The sequence below is a fragment of the Grus americana genome, chromosome 8 (assembly GCF_028858705.1).
Source record: "Grus americana isolate bGruAme1 chromosome 8, bGruAme1.mat, whole genome shotgun sequence".
Taxonomy (NCBI): Eukaryota; Metazoa; Chordata; class Aves; order Gruiformes; family Gruidae; genus Grus; species Grus americana.
Genome location: NC_072859.1, coordinates 24,854,223 through 24,875,940, shown reverse-complemented (window position 1 = coordinate 24,875,940; position 21,718 = coordinate 24,854,223). Strand labels below are relative to the sequence as shown.

At 47.4% G+C, this 21,718-nt stretch overlaps 1 protein-coding gene across 6 annotated transcripts in view; it reads right to left on the bottom strand.

The window, feature by feature from the left end:
* The window catches only part of RNF220 (ring finger protein 220), a 232,365-nt gene that overhangs the window by 44,911 nt on the left and 165,736 nt on the right, over positions 1 to 21,718 (bottom strand). For 3 of the 6 annotated variants that reach the window (XM_054833994.1, XM_054833993.1, XM_054833996.1), the window contains 4 exons: positions 18,876 to 18,971; positions 14,368 to 14,410; positions 6,349 to 6,470; positions 5,178 to 5,310 (listed from right to left, as the gene is read on the bottom strand). In XM_054833994.1, coding sequence (XP_054689969.1) covers positions 5,178 to 5,310; positions 6,349 to 6,470; positions 14,368 to 14,410; positions 18,876 to 18,971 — 394 coding nt within the window. Of the gene's footprint in view, positions 1 to 5,177; positions 5,311 to 6,348; positions 6,471 to 14,367; positions 14,411 to 14,590; positions 14,792 to 18,875; positions 18,972 to 21,718 lie in introns of those variants that run through there. The other 3 variants (XM_054833997.1, XM_054833998.1, XM_054833999.1) reach the window with 2 other exon arrangements.

Sequence of the window (21,718 nt, the reverse complement as noted above, 5' to 3'; positions counted from 1 at the left end):
AGGAAGGCTTTTTTGGTGGAGGAGCAGGAGGGGAGAAAAAGAGGACGGGGCGGGTGGAGAGAACTTAGCTACAATTCTTCAATTCTTTCATATCTAAAGAGGACAGCAATCTCTGTTCTATCAGATCGCGTGGTTCGTGCTTTAAATGGTACTTGCTGCTAGCTTGCTTTCCCTGTCTCTGTCTCTCTCCCTTTGAAGCAGACTGGACAGCTTCCTCAAGCTGGCGTTATCACTCCCTCTAACCACTCTTGGCAGGCAATCTAATTCCCCCTGAAAAGGTCACCGCCATTTTAACTGCCTTTCAATCACATTAAGCACGCTGCAGCTCGTGCTCAGAGCACTGCGCCTGCAGCTCTCCTGACTGAGGTGCGATCGATAAACTGACATCCCGTCCCCCCACCCGGTCTCCCCAACTGCCCCATCCGCCACTTGCCTCCTTCCCCTCTCCTGGACAAACCACCTTCCCAGAATGGACAGCGAGAGACCAAGTGACAAAAACCTCTCCTCAGATGTGAAGCAGCAGAAGGGAGCTGCTAACCTGGCATTTACTAATCTTTGTCCCATCTGCTAAGAAACAGAAGGGTGCAAGCGCCCCCCCCCCCGCCTTCCCTAGACCTACAGAGGCAGCGACTTCACAGGACAGTTTGCTTAGGCACCGGTCCAGACACCTTTGAAGCTGTGTTACAAAGAACAAGCCTCCCTCAAGCTTCCCTCAATGCAATCATTACCGTTATCTCTCCCCCTGTGCTTTTTTTTTTTCAGTTACGAGTTATGTGTTCCACCCATCGATCCCTGTGTAAGACACTGTTTTAAGTCCTCTTGCCTTTTGACTGTGCTAAGCCGTTTAAGAGATGACAGCAGCTTCTATCAGTGCGAAGCTGATGCGATTCTTCTCAGATAAAGCACTTTTTTTTCCACTCCCCCCCTCCCTTTCCCTTCTTTCAAGTAAGAGACATACACACAAAAAGAGACACTGAATCTTTCAAAGAAAAAAAACCCTTTTGAACTTCCCTCAGGAATTCTTTAAAGGGATAACCTTACAGTGTAAACACTGAGGGTAACCTGCGTCCATTCTGGAGAGGGAACAGAAAACTTGCTACAAATATGTTGAGTGTTAAAAAAAAAGCCATCAGAGACAGATCCACTTGATGCTTTCACTTGCAAAGCCTTGTTGGCTTCCTAAACACAGAAACTCATTAGACAAAGATGGCATGAAATAATCCCCTGCAACAAAGAGCTTTGGAGAGGGATGATCCAGAGACACGGGGATAGATGGTTACTGAAAGTTCAGGTATTTCAAGAGAAATTTGAGCCTTGCGACACTGTTCTGAGATACGGAAATATTTGATTATTACATCTGTATAGCTTTTTACTTCGAAGCACAAGCTTGATTTAAACAGTGCTTGGTATTTCATGTTGGTAACCACCTGCACGCATCCCACACAGAAGCAAAAGCTCTCCTGCTACAAACCCCTACTTCAAGCAAGACCTCTGCTGAAACAAAGCGATTCCAAATCCTATATAATCTTAATTTACACCCTACATTCTTCCAGTTTTGGGTAAGCAAATTAAATGATAGCAAATGATGCTTTAAGAAGCCAGGAGGACAGCTAGAAGTACTAAATAATTCCTGACTGAATGCCTTCACCAAACCCAACAGCTTAAGAAACAACATACTGATCCCAGCACTTCTCAGTTACGTCGTATTCCTACTTGCTGCCATCTCCTGTTCTTTCCACCTGCTGCCTCAAGTATGCCAAGCTGTGGCGGACAAGGTGTGCTTTGGCTCTGCTGCGCTAGACCCAAATGGGGATTTGCAGCTGCAACACCAACACAGAAGATAAGAATTTCCACCTTCTAAGGCAGCCCCTCAGGTGAGAGGAGCAAGGTTTCCCTGCAAGTGCTTTGAAAGCAAGAAAGCTTCATCCTGGGAACCATACAAGTGAGAGTTCCAGCCTGTGACTGCTCCCAAATATCAGACCACCTTCCAGAAAACCTGAGCAGGGCTGTTCATTTCCCTGACCTTTCTGTTTTCAAGAAGAAAAACCTCAAGATCTTCCAACCTTCCCCCACCTGAGAACCCAGCAGGATCTTTCATATAATTAGCAAATAGTTTTCCTCACCTTGAGAAGGATATGAACTCTGTCCATGAACCAAAAATGCTAAAAAGAAGCTGTCAGGACCTGTGTTAAGTTTGAGAGTCACTTCTGTAATTCTGCCCAATGGTTTGACCGACTCATGCAATACATGCTGGCCACAGTGTCCTGCTCCCCCTTCGCTGAGCTGTGACATCTCCTCAAAGCAACACACCATTAAAACTGAAATTAATGAGACACACAGACATCTATTTTCCCCTCCGGTTTTATGTATTTCCCCATGTCATCTCTTTAGACACTGGTGACATCCCTGTAGCCTGGCAAAGGCTGTCTGGCATTATAAAAGGCCTTCGATTTCCACATCGCTGCTACTTCACAGCAAAGGGAACAGAGCCAAACACAAAGCCTCGGGTGACCGGGGTTAACGAGGGCCTTGCCAACTCCAGACAAAGCAGTTTTAAGCACTGAAAAGCATCTCCAAAACGTTGTGCTGTGCTTCAGGGCTGTAAATTAAGAATTCTGTCCCTAAAACAAGGCAAGAGCCAACACTGGCAGAGAAAGGAAAAAGACAGTCACCTTAAGGTTTCCTGAGAGTGCACAAAGCAGGGCTGACTTACAGAGACCTCTGAATGTCAGCAGCCAGAGACGACACGAGAACCACAAAAGGGTGCATAAAAAAGTGTAACTCTCTTAAAGTAAAATACGATCAACCAGCTATGGGAGATCATTCCAGCTTTGCTTTCCCAAATTTTACAGAAACTTCTTGTGCAGAGCAGGTAGGTACTCTGCAGCTGTTAACTGGTCATCCCAAAATACTAGGTAGAAAGTTGGTGGCAAAAGAACTTCCCCTGTTTGTGGAAAGGGACACCTCTCTAGAGGAGCACGGCAGCTGTTGAATCCAGCTGCCAACAGAGGCATCCTCCAGAGGAGGAAGGGCAGGGAGAAACACATGCGCTAGGGACCTGCCACCCGCTCCGGTGATGCCATCTCTTCAGTAGCAGCTCTGCCACCAAAAGCTGCAGAGAGGATGCTCCTCACTACTAATGCTACAGGGAGGTTCCTGTGCTTGCGAGCTAACCTACAGACACCTTTCATCCAGCACCAGAGTGGGAAGGAGTCTAACCCAAAAGCCTTTCCATCAGGGTAATTATGGAGAGTTTTAGAAATGCATCTAGTTGTGCTCTACTCTCACCCCAGTCTTCTGATCCTGTGCTGGATCTGTTCATGTAACTAAACACTCCTGAAGGTGTCATGAAGGTCTCAGAAAGGAAAGAAGAAACGGACCCCATACTTCCTGATGGAAGCAAGACTATTTCTAAGTGTGAAGTACCTGTCCATGTGTGTGCAGCCATCTAGCAGAGGTTACAGCCCTGTTAGAATCTGTCTAACCTCTCGTGGAAGAAAGCAGTTGATCTATGTAACTCAAACTAACACATTCAAGAATTCTTTAAAATAAGGATTAAAACGCAAAAAAGAGCAAGTACTTCGCATTTACACAGCCTAATCACATCAGTTACACACATTTTGTCCACCTGAAGCCTCATTCAGAAAAACGTCTCCACATGATTAAAGCAGTACGAAAGGTTCTGACCACACTTCAGTGAGTTAACTCAAAACCAACTGGGAATGTTGACCAGGTGAAGACAGCACAATGTCCACACGAAAGGAAGCGGAAGATTGTGCTCTCCTCAAACTCAGGTGTTCAGTGAGGGTGAAGGAAGAAACTATACATGCACAAAAAAGGGCAGAAATGAATTGAGTAGCTTTTTCTTTAATCAGGAGTAGCAGTGACAACGATAGAGGCACACGGACTGCCCCGCTATGGATTGTAGTAACTGTACTACATAAGCATAGTCTAAGGCCCTGCATGGTCTCATCAAACCTCTACCTGGAATCACGTACAGACTCAACTCTCCATGCAGGCACAAAAAAGTGAAGGTAGGTAAGGTTACAGACACAGGAAGCGACAGCATGAGCTTCACTGAGTAGCCTTTAAAACCCAAAGAAGCTGCACCTTCACCCCTGTGCTCCTGATCATCTGCTCTGCTACGACCCAGCTACAATTTAATTTCAGAGGAAGGCAAGAGCAGATCAGGAGTGCCAGGCTGTCAGTGAGCACGCGGTTGGCTTTAAAGTCCAACTCCCTTATGTAGTAGCCTTTCCCCTTGAGAGATTTTAAATTAAAATCCAAGCTGATATAGGAAGATATCACATCCCATCCTCTTTATTGAATGGAGGGAGCCAGCATTCCTCTTCTCATTAGGCATGCACTACGTGGATTGCTTGCGAGAGACTCTCCTTAGTGCCAGAGGTTCATGCCAACAAACAGTTTAGTAAATCCTCCTCTTCAAGGCCAAAGGGCTGAGTGTAAGAAAGGGGCCAGGTTTCTAGCTAAAATTACATTCACCAATAAAGCTCACGAGAGGTCAAATTTTGCCATAACTCACTCTCTCCTCAGTAACTGATTTCCCCGTCACTGGGGAAGGAGCAAAAGAAGGAGGAAAAATAAAATGTGTTTGTCTGGGAGCCCTAAGGGCTTGCAGTGCTGGAGGTGCAGAGCAGGTTCCTGGATTCTCATTTATCAACCTTAAAAGGGATGGAGTGATAAATGCACAACCGGCCCTTTAATATTTTATGCAGGTGCTAAAGCGACTTAGCTGTCACCTTCAATACATCACCAGAGGCTGATACACCAGCTTTCGTCACTCCAGGCTGGGAATTTTTACAATTTCATTTCTATTTCCCTCTCTTCACATATTTCCATGTATTTCTTACTATGTGTAACATATAAAAAGCTATTTTCCCCAAATGATCTCCCCATTCTGCCCATTCCTACTCATTCCCTCTTTAGCCACATTTCTCGAGCAAGAAATAACACCATGCTTTTGTTCAAGATTTGCGCAAATTTTGACCCTCGTCATTCAAGAGAGGCAGAAAGCTGAAATCACTTTACATTCAGGCAAAGACTGAAGGTCCTGCCCCTTGTGAAAGGCAAATCTACAGGTCCCTCCCTTTAAAGATACACAATGATCAACTTCCACAGCAGAATGATTTAAAAGGGCCCCCAAAACACTGGCGCACCTCGAAATCCTCCCTCCAGGAGAGTAGTAGCCCGTATCCTCTTCTGCCCACACCATTCGTACTCTTCAAAGCGGTTGCCGTTCTCGTTCTCGATGTCCACAGAGTCATCCTCAGTCATGCATGAACCTTCTCTCTGCACAGGGTAAAGCAGGGGCAGAGCGTTGAGATGCATGAAATAGCTCTTTGGGGTTAATAACTCAGGGTGGGATGGAGAAGAAAAGCTGGACTGTTCCCAGGACAGCTAAGTATAGAGCAGACAGCAGCATTTACTCCCACCCCCATTCTCAGTGATCTAAATCTAGCAGTAAATGGATGCTGGAAGAACTATACAAACTTAAGATCAAAAACAAGTTGCAAGGTTCATCATTTTTACACATGGAAATTTAAGCTCTAGTTCCTATAATGCTGGCGCATTTCAACATGCATTCCCCTACCTTGCATGCACAATTCCCCTACCACATAAACCACAGATTCCTTTGACCCCCCAGTGGGAATGTTCTCCTAGAGCATATTTTTTGGGGCACACTGATCAAAAGACACTGCTCTTTACACCATGCACCTCTTGAGGCAACAAGAATGAATTTGCTATCATCTCTATTGTGGGCTTTTCCTGAGAAACAAGCACAGAAAGCCCTATGACAACTCCCTCTCTCCCTCCCTAAGAAGGAAGAGAATTCCTCCTTCCTCCTTGCTGTCTTTGGGATGAACAGCAAGGGAACAGTTCTGCTCAAATGCATTTCCTGGAGTAAGATGGTCATACAACATTTACAAATGCCAGTCTGTTACGAAAGAACCAAAAAAAAAAATTCTAATGTTGTCAAAGGCAGAGATCAGAAAGAACTCTTCTTGCTGGGCTACATAGGAAGCATGAAGTCCTACAAAAGGATTCACAGACTTCAATAGCTCTACTTTTACAGTCCACAACTTAGATTTCAATAACAGCAAAAGGGTGCATGAAGTAAAAAAGTTATACTACAACACAGGAAAAAAATCCAGAAGAATCCATCTTCCAAGACAAAGCGAAGACTACAAGACTACAGATCTTAGGGAGACAGTTAGCATTGCCTGCAAGCTCAGCAATGTTAGTTTTCGCCCCATGTTAGGTCAACTGCAGACAAAGCTGGAAGTAGGGAGAAGGGAATGGCAGCTGGTGATCCTGCTGCGCCTCTACCTTTGCAAGGCATTGTTCCACATGCCTACTCATCTCCTCCTCGGATCCTGACAGAGGTCGGCTGCAGAGGGGACATACCTGCCCTTCGTCTTGCTTCCTCCGTTTCATTTTTCCAATCCGAGCTGCATGGAGAAACCAGGAAAAGAAAAGAAAAAAAAAAAAAGAAGGAAGACATGTCAAGTTTGTAGATCCACTCTTCTCTCTATTTGCTCAGCTTCAAATAATAAGCCCCTGGCAGAAATGGTAAGATTTCACACCAGAAAATTCTGCTGCAACTCCCTTTCTGACCTCTGTAAACAGTACAGAGACTGTTACTTAGCACTTTCCAGATTAAATCTGTAACTTGTGGCTGAGTACAGCCTGATTTCAGAAAGGCAGCTACTCACGATTTAATAACTAGGAGAGGGAATATCTGCTGCACATCCCCAGGTAAATTAATCAAATGGTTAAATACTTTCTCTTGGAAGCCTGAAATTGTTTTCAAAGTTATATGATCAAGCCACTGAATCCTGTTCTGGATTTTGCTTTCTAAGTCCAAGACCCATCCACTAACACATCTGTTCCCTATATAGAAACTTGCTTAGGCCGTAGAAGGATGATGTAGCACCTGAAATGCCTTGGACAAGGTATGTAACAGTCACTTCCAGGACCACAGAGTCTCCCGTACACCTTGAATAATTCCTTCCCAGAACATCACAAACAAGTCAGAGCAGCATCTTAGTAGCTTAGGTAACATTTATGGAGAGGAAAGATCTTTGCACCTATGCTAGACAGCTTCTGGCACTTTCTGTTATTTTTATTTCACTATTTTCACGTAGAGGAAAACTGGGGGCTATACTGCCTTCTTGAGGGCACATTCCGGGAAACAAACATGTTAGGAATCACGATGATTAAAAAAGCAGCCAAGGTAGCCTGTTGCTTAATCCAATCTCTGGTTAATTTGAGCCATCGTTTAATGTGATCAAAACATCTGGAAACAAATCATTTGCATTAAAAAAAACTTCTGTCCTTTATTATGATGGCTTTAGGCAGGTATTACGGAATAACTCAATCACTGGCTGCAGGAAAGTTGCTGTTTAATTAATAAGGAAGGTCAAAATTCTGAATGAGAGACAAGGAAAAGCCCAAGGAAAGCCCATGTGATAACGAGAGATGACACCACCAAAAAGCTGCGTTAGCCAGAAATCGTTGCTGATGTTGTGAGCACTGCAGCATGCTCTGAAAGCCTTCATGCCTGAATACTGTGGGATCAACAGTTCCCTGCAGCCGAGTCAGAGAAAGCTGCTGGAATGCCAGGAAGAGGACCACCAGGGTACAGGAAAGTTTCTGTCAATCGTTTTCTAAAGTACATCAGTTTAGTGTGTACGCATCACCAAGTGAATTATAACCAACACAGACCTGAAAGGCCTCTTTCAAGGCTTTCTTGTCGGTTTCTCTGGACTCCGGACTCTCTGAGTTAGGATATACTTTCCCACAATCCAGAATTGGGAATATTCACCATCCCCTACACTCTGTGATGCTCCAGGATTAAGAATACTTCAAATTATTCCCTGTGCATTACTTTTCCTCACTGAACGAGATGGAATTGTAGGAAAACTCCCTCCAAAACAAATCTTCCCTCCTGGCATCGTGAAAAGGCTCCTGCAAATGTGACATTCCCAGAATAAGAGACAGCAACTGGAGACCACAACAAGAGTGTTTTTGAGACCTGGCACTTTGAACAAGAGAGACTGTCAAGTAAATGCACACCACTTTCATCAGTCATCTAAACTTAATTTGCTGAAGCTCCACAACCCTCTCTTGTGTTGGGTACACCACACTGACAGCTCCACAGCCCTCCTGCCTCTCCACACATTTCAGGTACTTCAGTATTCCTAGTGGGATATTTTAATAGTTTCCCTTCTATTTTGTCTGCTTAAATCTATTATTTTACCTATACTGTCAGCTTCTGCTCCAGAAGGTAAACCGTTTGACTTCCAGTCAATAGAGAAGCAAACATCATGAAGTGTTATTGCTAATTTCATTGTTCCCAGATGAATTATGTTCCACTTTTAAATAAAACAGTGACCTCCAACATGTCTTCTGTCTTTTCTCTCCCCTTCCTGAACCACAAAACACTATCCCCTCCTCCCCCTTGACCATCATCCAGCCCTGTTACCAGAAGTAGTCAGAGTTAAGCCATGCTCCTTCTGGTTTGTACTTCAGCATATGAGAGACTTCTAAAGTTCTGGTTTAGTGAATACCTATATCCTCCAGTACAGCTCTTTTGCATAAGTTTAGGATGCTCTTTCCTTGCCTCGCTAGCTCTGCAGAGCCAGCACAAAATAGGAGAGGGGGCTGGATTTGAGCATTCTCCAGCGAACACCTATCTGACCAGAGAAAAAACACAGGAACAAAGCCTTCTCTATCCTGATCGCAGACACATCTCTCTCTCACATCATCCTGTTTTTAAACAGGGAAATGTAGGGGAGGAACAGTTTAATTATTCTGGTACGACTCCCTGTGGCTAATCAATTCAGCTAAGTCAGTCTGCCCGGCAAGTTTATTGGTATTTTTAACTTTTTTTACTGCTATTCTCCAGTCCATGCACTGTAACAGTGATAAAAGGAAGACAACTTCATTTAGGACCTGCACCGATAAATTCTTGGGACCATCTTGCCAGAACAAGCACCTGATCTACTGTTGAAATGTTAGTGCAGAGCTGGGAACAAACCTCTCTCTGCTCCAGCTTCGCGCAAGGCTCAGCAGACAGCCCCTATCTCAGCTCATTTAGCTCCGCCGGGAAGCAGGCCTTTACATTTTAGTGCCACAAGTGAAAAAGCCACTGGAAGAAAGAGGTGTTGAAAACAAATCCCCCTGCCATTTTCATTCTGTGGTCATTAGCAGCGGCAGCATTGCACCCACAGAGGCCCAGGGTGCCCCTGGTGACAGCAGAAGCCGAAAGGGAACGCTGCAGCCTAGAAAGCGCATCCCGAGCAGCGCTGTCCCTACCCGACACGCAGCCCGGCTATCACTTCCAATCAGCGCAGAAGGGACCGAGCAGCCCCAAAGGCAGGGGGTGATTGTGGCGCTGTCCCGAAGGGGAGCAGCTCAAAAGAACACGCAAGTGAGACCACAGGATTGTTAATTAGTGTTGATAGATGCGATCATTTCTAATTAGCTCACTAATCCCTCTCCCCTTCGCTCCTGTCACAGGACCATGGGAGGGGAGGCGGGGGAAAGCCATTCCGTCTCGTAATTCAGGAAGATAAAAAAGCAGCCAGTGGAGGACTGGATGGATGCAAGAAGAGGACGGAGCTGAGGAAAGGAGGTTTTTGCACCAGGCTGACCTATTCTTATCTCTGGCTGAACAAAGACTCTGTAGTTATTATTCCAGCCTTCTGTCAGGAGGTGAAGGAGTTCACTGATTTTTATTAGCATTAATAATTATTATTAGGCCATCAGAGGGTTTCCAGCACCTTTGAGGCCTCATTTTTAAGAGCTGTACATTACCCTACACACCGCTCCTGCTGCATGTGCATGTTCTCCCTCAGGTGACACTAAACCACAGGGCACCCAGGGAGTTTAAGTGGCCACAGCGTACGAATGAGAAAGTAGCACATGGAGGTGAGCAAGAACTGGGACCCTCTGCGAGGGCCAGGGTCCAGTTACAGTCTCTGACTGAACTCAAGAGCTGTGCTGGCGGAGGGAGCAGCTCTTCTTTCCTAATACAGGGTCTTTTGGGACTACACAAGGGATGAAGCTGCTTGCGCTAGAGCAGCAGCCAAACTGCACTTGACAAAGTGCACCTCTACTGCTGAGGGCACACTGAGCCCTGCCTTCCCGCCGGTGCAGAGAGAAGAAGCCAGCACACCCCCGTTCACAGACACTGCTGCCTTATGGGCGGAAAAGACAGAGGATTTTTTGTGACAATGGGCTCTGCCCATCAAGGCTAAACCTTATTAATGCCTAAAGATCACATTATTCTCTAGCCTAGCAAAACTTCCTGAGAGAAAAGCTAATGGGTTTTAGTTTTCACTGGTACTCCCCTCCCCAAGCAAAAATTCACCTTCAGGACAAGGCACTAATTACCTCAGAAATGCTCTTACATAGCATCTAGCAGTGGACACTATACAAACCTCTACTGCAGCATCAAAGGAGATGATTAAGTTACTAGCAATATCTCTTATGATTCCCTCCACCAGTTTGAGTGGTCCCCCGAGTCCCATGCAGACATCATTAGCAGCTCCTGCAATGGCAGGCCAATCAAATTAAGTGGAAACATTTTTGTCTCCTTTCCAGTGAAAATCATCTAGCTCTATTCCTCCCCCACCCATCAGCTACAAAAACACACACCCTGCTGGTGGTGGTTCAACAGCAAACTGCATGGTGACCACCTCCGTGGAGGTCTGCGCCAGCTTCTCAGGCAGGTGCCAAAGGAGCTTTGTAAGGACCTATTTTACAACTCTACTGAGAATGCCAACTTTGCAAATACCTCTAAATTTGAATGAAAGATAATCATTCAAATACCTGCTCTCTGCAAATCTATGAGAGGAGTCTTGAGGAGCATTTAGACCTATCACAGAAGACTGCTGTGTCTGATTCAAGGGAACAAAGGCAGTAATGGCAGAGCACAAAAAGCCATCTCAAGAACAAGTGAAAGCAAGAAAACAGATGGCCAAGAATGGATCTGTTTCAGACCTTATGTACAATTTGCTGCTCATCTGCCTGAGAGAGAACATTAAGGGCCAAATTCACAGAAGGGTCTCAGAGGGGCTTTCACATTTACATGGCCAAACTTCCACACAGATGATTTTCAGCAACCTTCAATCTGATGCTATTCTCTGAGGTTGGCACATACTTAATCTGCTGAATCCATGTTCCGATACACTAACCCATAACTTCCTGCCCCCAATTTTGAATGACTACCTAACCTGCTCTGCACCACTCAACTCCATAAGCACCAATTTACAGGGTGGCTTAAAGTTTCCAGTTTGGCAACACTGGAAATAAGACAAATGAAAGAAATGCTGCCTTTATCAGCTGGGTTCATCAGGAATCAGCACCTCATACTTGTGGGTTCACAAGGACACAATCTCTGCACAGTGAGTTTAGTCCAGGTGAGAGGCGTGGGATGAACTCACTGAGGCCAACAGGGAAGTTCAGATACAAACACAGAGTTTAACAGACAGAACATTAATCTCCTGCTCCAGAGCTTGCAAATGCATTCACCTTACTTACAGGTCAATTTAAGTCAAAGGTTTGACTTACAGCATTAAAATTCTGGACCGTCAGGTACCCATGAACCCTGCAACTATCAGGACCTAATCATGTTGCAGCCAGGCCATCAGCAGCTCACAGAAGACATCTCCCTCACTCTACCTTCTCTTTCTTCACTCTTGTCGCACTTTCCCAAGTGACCACAACACATTGAGGAGATCTGACAGGACTTGGGCACAAAAAGCCTGAGCAGCTGAGACTTGAGTCAAGGACTACATGGAAAAAGAGCAAACACTATGGGTCTCTTTTTATGGGAGGAGTTTCCAGAAGTGATTCTGGAACTCAGCTGGTAAGAAGCTTGACAGAGATATCAAGATAAACTGTTACAACAATACTGAAAAGTACACTTAAAACATAATAAAACCAAACAAAATAGATTTTTCTTAGAAACTGCAATCTGTCAATATCCTAAGTTTCTTCAGTGTGTCAATAAGAATACGAAACAAAAAGCCAGATGTCTTTGGCCAAGTCCTACATAATTTCTGTCAATGTAAACTAACAGGGATAAGGAAACCATTCTCACAGAGTGAGGTATAAAGTTGCGTGATTGATTAGAAGCTCATTAAAACACAAGATACAGACAAATAAGCATCTTTTCTCCCCCAAAGCACTCAAGTGTTCTCCATCTGGAGCAATACTACTTAAATAACTGTTTAACAATAATGTGGCAAAGCTTACGAATACCACAAAGTTATTTTAGTGCAAACAAATGTGGAGGAGGAAACAAGAAAGCAGGCTGAGTTCAGTGGTCACAAATATAAAGTCACACGCGTAGGAAGGAGCAGTGTAACCCACTCAATCGCCCGGCTGGATACTAACCTAACAGCGTAGGACTGAACCAGGCATTACTACAGACATGTTCTGGGAACAGTAGTCATCAGAGTCATAAAAAGCTACGGCCAGGAGGAACCAGTTCTGATCTAGTTTGACCTTCGTTGTGACCCGAAGCCAAAGCACTTCAGCTAGTATTTCTGCATCCAGCTCCCCAACGTCTGGACCTAGCACTGTCCTAGAACGGACAGGATATACCAGCATTATAATTAGCCAAATGTTCTCTTTTGGAATATGACTATTAGTTCTGCTCACTGTACCCCAAAAAGTATGTACAAAAAGAGTAAAAGTTTCAGCAAAACCAACGCAAACACTGTACAAAACTAGCAGTCTCCCTTTAGATGATGAGCCCAGGTTCACAAAACCATCCAAGAACAGAGCCCAAGAGGAGTTCCTAGATCGTGCTTTACACAGACTGTGCTGCAGCACTACTTTGAGCTACAGTGAAAAGCGTCGAGCACTACTGAGCCAGTTCAGCAGAGCATGCTGTCATCAAGAGGTTTCATTCATACTGAAGGACTCCACAACACCAAGAACCCCACAAGCCTGGCTCAGACTTTTTTTTTTTAAATTTAAAATAAGGTAACTGCATATTGTTGGCCTGAAAAAAGGTGGAAGGTGGGAGCTTAGCCCCAGCTATCCAGAAATGATAAAGAAACAGTTTGACATCACTGACTCCAGAGACCTCTGTCACACAGAACAAGTCACTGCAGAGCAATACCTCAGTACGTTTCAGCCACCTGAAGCCTCTGTGTCAGGAAAAGGATCTACCCGCCAACGCTGGCAGCTCACCGCGCTCGCCTAGGAGCAGAGATGTGAGCACACCTGCCAGCAGTTACCTGGAACTGATGCAAGGCAACTCATCTCTTTGTTGTATGACTTAGCAGACTTTCAAGAGTTCACAGGTTTTTGGCCCTCAGGGTTGATATTTAAAAATCTCCATGCTAGCTCTGAATTCAGTTATACATAACTTAAAATTATTGGGTAACTTAATAATACTTAATAGTTTGCTTAAGACTAACCTAAACACATAGCATTTCAAATTCAAGCAAACTATTTTGGTATCAGTGCACTCTAAAGCCTTTTGCTATTTTGTTAAAGTATCTCTATCTTCTTCTAAATAAACTGCAGCAGCACAATATCACTGGTGTTATCTTAAACTATCACAGCAGGAAGCTCAAAATTAACAAGCCTTCTGATAGCCTGAACAACCAAATATTGACTAAATGGTACATCTTAGACCAGCTATAAGCAATACAAAATCAGGTGAGAAAATACTGTTGTTATCATTTAAATGGTGAGTTCTGATGTCTCTGAACTTTAGGAAGTTTCAACTTCTCCAGCTCAAGCTAAAAAAAAGTATACTTTTGGCTTTTTTTTTCCAATTTACAAACACAGATATGGGATTTTCTCCAAAATAAAGTGCCCTCTGTTTTGTTTTTTTTTAAGCACCAAGACACTTTTCACTAGAAATATTTGTTTACTTGTTAGAAACACCCAGAAATACAAGAATAAAACTAATGCACCAGCATCTGTGGGATTGAGAGGGGGAAAAAAAACCCCCAAAAAACCAAAAAACAAAACACCAACGAAAATATGACGTCAGATGCACGGACGCTCAGACTGCTGGTTTAAAACTTTACTGCAAGATTCTGCCGTGCGAGCCGGGAGAGCGCAGCAGCCCGGCCCCGTAATTTACAGCACCGGATCCGAGGCCTACTCGTGAACTCGCAGCCGTGAGGGAGCCAGGGACGAGCCTGCGGGCTCTCACCCCAACGCCCCACCGGCGAGGCAGACGGCAGCTCCCGGCCTGCGGGGACGAGGTGGGTGTTCACACAACTCGGGCCCAACTCCGGAAAGTTTTCCGGGAGGGGGAGGCGCGGGAGGAGGCCCGGCCGGGCGGGAGGTGCCGCGCGGGACCGCACTCACCGTTCAGCCGGGTCTGCCGGTTCGCTCGCACCCGCAGGAAGGTCTGCAGAGGGGAGACAAGAGCGGAGAAGTGTCAGGGCCCGCAGGAGACGGATGTAAACAACTCGGCCCCCTCCCCGGTAAACAAGGCGCAGCCCGGCCCGGTCCCCCACCCCGCGCATCACTGGGACAACGCACCGGCCCCGGGCCGGCCTGCCCGCTCGCCCCCCCCCCCGGCACCCACCTCTTCCCGGCCCCCGCCGCCGGGCCCCCTCCTGCCGCTCTGCATAGCCGCGGGCGCCGCGGGCGGCCGGCGGGGCAGCGGGGCGGCGGACCCCCCCGCGCTGCCCGGGATGCGGGCGGATACGGCGCGGCCCGGCAGGCGCCGCCGATCAGCCCCCAGCGGCCGCCGCCATGTTGGCCCCGGTCATGTGACCCACCGCCGAGCGGGTGAAAGTTCACCAGGAAACCGGCGGGGAGAGACGCGAGTAGAGGAAGTTCCCATGGCAACCGACAGGCGGCAGCAGGGCCCAGCGAGCCCCGGCCAATCAGAGCCCAGGGGCGGCTGGAACCCAGTGGCTTCTGGCCAATCAGAAAGCAGGGGTAACTGGGACTCAAGACTGCCTGGCCAATCAGAAATCAGGAGCCACTAGAACCCATGGGCACATGACCAATCAGAGACCAGGGGCAACTGGAAGCCAGGGACAGATGACCAATCAGAACCCAGAAGCTACTGGAAGCCAGGTTTCCTTGCCCAATAGGGATTGGGCATCCTTTAGGCCCAACAGTATTATCCAGTCAGGGCCCTGGGCCCACCTGTAACCAAAAGGTGCTGGCCAATCAGGAACCAAGGGTAACCTCCTCCCAACTTTTCTTGCCCAATTAGGGCTTGAGGGCCTTTAAGCCCCAAGAGCACCTGGCCAATCAGGGCCTGAGGATAACTAGACCCACAGGCACGGGGCTGGTGGGGGTCCAGGGGTCTCTCCACAGTCCCTGTCCAGCTCCAGCCCTAGCCCTGTTGTGGAGCCCCGAGTGTTGCCTCCCAGGCCCTGCTTGACCCAGCTGCCTCGGGCACTGCTCCAGAGGGAGACGAGGCCCTGCCGGGGCCTGAATGGCAATGCCAGCTGTGTCTGTTGGGGCTGGGCACCCTGACCCAACCCACCCCAATGGCACCGACCTCATTTTTGGGGCTCTGAGATCTTCCTGGTCTTCCCAAGGAGAAACAGCCCGTGCCTTCAGTGCAGGGGGTGGAGCAGTGCCACTTCCCCTGTGCTTTACAGCCTCTTCCCCCTCTTTTTCTTTCCATTTCAGCAAACCTGGGCAATCAAACCTGGCTCGTGGATTTCTTTCCTACATCTGCCCCACAGCTGTGGTGGGGGACAGCCCCAGTGGACCACCTGGAGTGTAGGACAGAGCTAGTGGCCAGAAATTGGGCATCACAGGCTACTACACACACAAATCCCGTTTGTTCCCCCCTCTGCAGACTCCTCAGACTTTGTTTCTTGGGATCAAACCTACAGTTTGGGTCTTTGCTCTGGCACCTGACAATCTGCTGCTCCTTCTTCAGAGGGAAAACAACAAAAATCCACCCCAATATGTCTTGCTGTATCAGAAGACGATGGGCAATCAGCAAGTTCAGGTGTTGGCTGGTAAGCTTTGCACAGTGCTGACCTGCATTGTACATCTCAGCTCTGTCTGCAAGCTGAAATGCAGCTGGATTTTCATACATGTGCTTACTTACTTACAAAATCAAAGCTGCTGATTGTTGGGTTTTCCCCTTGTAATTAATTAAACTGTCTTTCAGGATGCATGCTCACCACTGAGCTCAGGCGGAGGGAGGTGAGTCTTTCCTGGACAAGGATTTTAGGCTTTCAGTTATAGTTACTCTATGTTATTCAGTAAGGGGGCTGAAGGGCACCATTAATTTATCTGCGGCCTTTCAGAGCTTACGTTATTCAGTCACAAATATTTTGTGGGCTCAGCTGACCCACACAAGGTGGTCTTCCTCCAAGCCCGATATCTTTGCAGTACGGTGAATGACTTATAATTTGATGTTGATTTTTCCAGTGGGGATTCAGGGTTGTATCTAAATCTAACTCAAATGGCTTTATTTTTACTTGGAGTGCAGGAAAAGCCCCAATGGACAGGGCATACTGTATCTCAGAGGAGCACCCACCATTGACCCATATCACAAGGTCCTGCACTACCCCAGCTGCCGCCACCTTGGTGCGATCGGTACCAAACTCCAGCAGCCAGGCTTGGCACAGAGGAGGCAAGGAGATCCCCTCTCCACATCCTGGGGCTGCCCCACTGCCTCCAGTACAGCTCCCTCTCAGCACAGGGAGCAACGCAAGCAGCCCAAGTGCTGTGCAAGCCTGTATTCCTGTGGCACTCCTCTTCATAAATCTCCTTCTTCCCTAAATATCCCCATGGTAAATAAGCATGAGGACTAAGAAAACCAAGCCACAGGAATTCTGAAAACCTACACGCCAATAACTCACCTTCTAGCATGTTACTAATACACTGTATATTCATGATTAGATCACAGATAACACAAGGGACATTCATAATTCCAGCACACCTCCGCGTATGGAAAGCTAAATTTTGCAGCTCTTAAAGTCACCACCGTAAGAGTCTTCTGCTCTGCTTCCCAAGCATTTTACTCAGTAAGCCAGGAAGACTGACTTCTCATTCATATTGTGGCTTTATTAAGGATACACTGAGGCTTTACACAACCCTGGCACCCACTCTGAGGTCCCTTTACACTGCCAGAGCAGCATAACGCAGCCAGCACAAGCGTAAATGAAAATCAGGCCCCAGAGGTCTTTTCTCCCTGCAGTGCAGACTTACAACTCCCATTACACATTTGCATTAAGGGCTGCAACCCTCCATAAAATACACTCACAAACTTAAAACACATTAGAGACTAGCTAGACTCAGCACATAGAGGGGGCTTCTGCTGAGAATATTTGTCCTCAAGTATGACATAATAAAAATTTATAGGAACGGAGGACTGCAAGGGACCACCAATTTCACAGAGACTGAAGTCTGGAGGGGTGTTCTCCAACAAAGGGGGCCATGGCAAAAGTCTCTTCCATGCCCTTTTGGAAAGAACGTGATTTATTTATTAGCCTTAATAAACAGGCAGGAAAGAGAGTGGGATTACCTGAATCAGGCATTTCTGTATCTTCTGCAGGGTTTTGCTTCTCTTACTTGGTACCAGGTCTCATCGTACATAGAATCACAGAATGGTTTGGGTTGGAAGGGACCTTAAAGATCATCTAGGTCCAACTGCCCTGCCATAGGCAGGGAACAGTAAAGTGACTTGTGATGTGACACCAAGTTATAACTGAAGGCTACATGGGAGTACGTAGCAAACGATGGAGGATCAGGCCCATATTTGATAATATAACCAATAAATAGGACAGAGGAGAGAATAATGGGCAACAAATATACAAATCTGCTACTAATAGGACCTGTCTTCAGGAACACATGCTTTAACTGGGGCTGCTCGATTAGACCCCTGCACTGGTCATCAGCCTCTCCCTCCGCAGACCCCAACGCGGACCTGGCACACGCGGAGGGGCTGATGCAGAAGACCTGTCTGCCTGCCCCTGGGCACAGGGTATCGCTGCAGAGCACCGCAGGATACAGGGCAATGGGCGTATGCTGAGCTGGTACAGCCATGGCCCACCCAGCCTGTCCACACGGCAGGTAGAGGCACGCTTGGGGCTGTGCTGAAGGGCACCATTAATTTATCTGCGGCCTTTCAGAGCTTACGTGAGGCCAGGGGCTGAGCACAGGCTTGCAGCCAAACAGTTCGGATGTGTGCTGAGTCGGAGTCAAGTGTGCCAGCCCACCCTGAAAATACAGACAGACTTACAACAAGCAAAGCTGTATTTGTGCTGCTGCCTTTCACTTCTTTTCTTGCTCGACTTCTCAAGTACTTCTCAAGATACTCAAGTATCTCATTCAACTTTGACTCATTGCATCACAAGTCAAGACCTGCTGCTTCTCTGGGCAGAGGGTGTTTTATAAACCACGCTGGCATGGCTGAGGATGGTCCAAAACCATTTCTGTTTTGGGTGGGAGTCACAAGTCAGTTTGCTGGGCAGCGGCACACCAGTGAAATGGAGAATTTTGGCCTGCTGCAGGCTGACATCATTCACTGTTTTACAAAAAAATCACTTCTCTGAAAGTTTCCCGATGGCACAGGGTAAGTAATGACCAACATAGCCATGGCAACAACTGAGATGATGAATATAATGCAACAGAAACCTCTACAACAATTTAAAGCTGTTTTGCACGGCTGCGGTTTAAAGCCGGAGCTGGGAGGACTCTGCAGACAAAAGCACGCCTTCGTAGCCGAGTGAGGGACCAAGTGCTCACGGCCCCACGCTGCAGGCAGGCGAGCTGGGGCACTGGTGCAGAGCCGAGAGTCGGGCTCTCACACACGGAGAGCTGCGGGCACTGGGGCGAATTGGCTCCCTGCCTAAGGCTGAGACCAGCGACAGCATCCGCTTGCTTACCTGGTATCTGTCCGAGTGATGGATGTCATCTGAGGAGTGGGGTGATGCTGTCGGAGAATCTCCTTCCCGCTTGATTGAGGCCGACAACAAAATTGACTGCAAGAGAAAGGAGAAATGCATGCTGTGAGCATTGCCGAGCTCTCTGCCCCTCGCTAAGCCGTCCTCAAAGCCACAGATTGCGTCTGCTGGGCTGTGGGGCTGCACTGGGACAGACTGCCGGGCTGTGGGGCTGGCTCTGCTCTTCCCGTGGGACCTGCCGCACGAGAGGACCGGGTTGCAGGGTCTAGCAAAGTGCAAATGCATCGGGCAACAAAGAGATGGTCATCTTGTCCCCAGGTCTGGTGGTTGGGGACAAAGTCAGTCCCTGCTGGAAATGATGCACGAGGACCACACCAGAAATTCAAAGGGTAAAGCGAAGGTGTGCTGACGTGGAGTGGTGCTGACGTGCCCTCGTCCGCCCCTCTAAGCACCACTAAATCTCTCAATAGCTTTGTAAACCGCACTAAAGCTCTCAGCACCTTTGCAGCGCAACTACCTCTTCCTTCTGTAATGATGCTATTTATTTTAATAAGTAGCACAGAAAAAAAGGGCCTTTTAGAAGGTTAAAAAGATCAGTGATATTTGAGACCTAAGAAATCACTGATAAACTTCGAGTCAATAGTAGGTAAGTCTAAATTCTACACACAGTGAACTCTAGCAGGAAAATTACTGTGGGAGTTTGACAGCATCTAAAAAAATGTACACTGAATTGCAAGTGAACTTTATTATTAGAAGAGTTTGAGGGAAAATGCAATTTAAAATTCTAATTTAAAATATAAATTAGCTAAACTAAGCTAAATATAGCCCAATACATTGTAAAAAATGTACAGTGGAAATGCAGCTCTCCAGATGTTTGTTTCTGAGAATCAGCTGGCAAGATTCGACAATAAATGACTGCTCGGAGATGTGTATGTTTGCGAAGGGAAGTGTAGATATCATCTGAATTGGACAGGTCAAGTGTGGTGACAACATTATTAAAAAGCATAATACCTTGGAGAAAGGCAAGTATTCCAGAAACATTTGCCTCTGGGCTGAAATGAAACGTGAAAAAATGTGCATTTTTTGGAAAGATATGAGCAAGTGGAAAAATGACTCAGCATACAAATCAGTTCAGTCAGCAGGATGCCATCCCCCGGGCTCGGACAGCTCTCCCGGTGGGAAAAGCACGGCAGCGCGATCAGCGTGGGCACGGAAGGAGGGCACGCTCGGGATGGAGGCAGGGGAGGAGGATTTGGGATGCTGGGTTCATCCCTACGGGCATGAGCTGCCAGCCTTGCCACAAGGGCAAGAGCCGCATCCCTGCCTCCACTGCAGGTCTCTGCCATAAAACATGGCTCTACAGGCTGCACAGAGACGTGATGTCCTGAAAGGGGTCACAGGGGAATTACCTGCCGGGGTGCTCAGTCCCTCCTGCCAACGCCGAGGGCTGTGCTGGCCACATCTCGGGGCTGGCACGCTCCTCAGCTCAGCCCCGCGGGGGTGCCAGGCGCTGGGAGACCAGCCTCTGCTTCCCAGGAGAGAGAGGGGCACAGCAGGGGCTTCTCCTGCCGCACGTGTTGGCCAAACCCAATTGGTGATTGGTTTTGGTGTGCGGCTCGTTTATTTCTGGAGAAGCTCTCTAGCCATGCAAAGCAGAGTGCAGACCCCGAGCTCCTGCTGTTGATTAGTTTATTTTCTAAACGGAGAACGAGGACCACTTCTGAAGAAGCAGGATTGCACATGTCCTACAAAACCGAGGGACGGAGGCTCAAAGCCTTCAGGTGTGACTCAGAACAACAGCCCTGAGTGCAGCGGCGCTGATGCCCTTGCCCTCCTCTAATAAGCCAAGCACCCCGGAGCTGGGAGGGTTAAATCCGTTTTGTCTTCCAATGTATTCTGGAGAAGGGGAAAAAATACCCATCTCCCCATTCCTCGGCGACAGACAGACAAACCCTCCCCGCCTCCAGCTCCCCCCTCAGCTTCTGGTAGCTCTAATCCAATATTATTATGTGAAAAATGGTTGGGCTAGCTATGGAGACAGTAAATTAAACGTTATGTATTAGTTTTTAGCATGTGGTCCCGGGAAGAACGCCGGCCCCATTTATTCCTCAAACCTCCTGAGCACCATGGCGATGACCTCTGGAAAAACGCAGGGCTAAACTAATCCCAAAGATGTCAATCTCGAGGCCTCTTCTACATACACTTGCAGTTTAGATTAATAAACTGTCTATTTTTAAATTGTGTGCAAGCACTTCAATTCTAAATACCTCACCGGCATGTTAAACACAGCGTTAGAGATGCCAAGTCACACTTCCCCTTCACTCTTAGGAAACTTGACTTCATTTGTTTTTCTCATTTCCGTGCGCTGTGCCACACTTCGCCTTTCAGGCAGCCGTGGGGGCGGGCAGGGATGCAGGCTCAGGGGCTAAGGGATTAGCAAAGGCACTCGCCATCAGGGTGGCTTTCGCTTCTGTACTAGGCCAGCCTCTCTGCCATCCCAATTTTGGCCTTTTTTTTTTTTCCCCAAATTGTTGTATTGAGGCTGTTTCCCGATGGCTGAGTGACGAGGATGAGTGGCCACAGCACGCCAAGGCGAGGATTTGCTGCTCCCTGCACCCACACCGCTCACTCCCGCCTGGGTACCGGCAAGGGGGGAAGGGGCAGCGATACGATCCCCATCCCTCTCTCGACTGGCATCTGGGAAGATGGCCGGGAAGGGAAAAGGCAGCTTTACACATGCCCTCCCAGCCCTCATGCATGCCCAAGCTGCACGGCAGACCTAAATTCTGGCATCCCATCCCAAAAACGTGGTGCTGGGTGCTCTG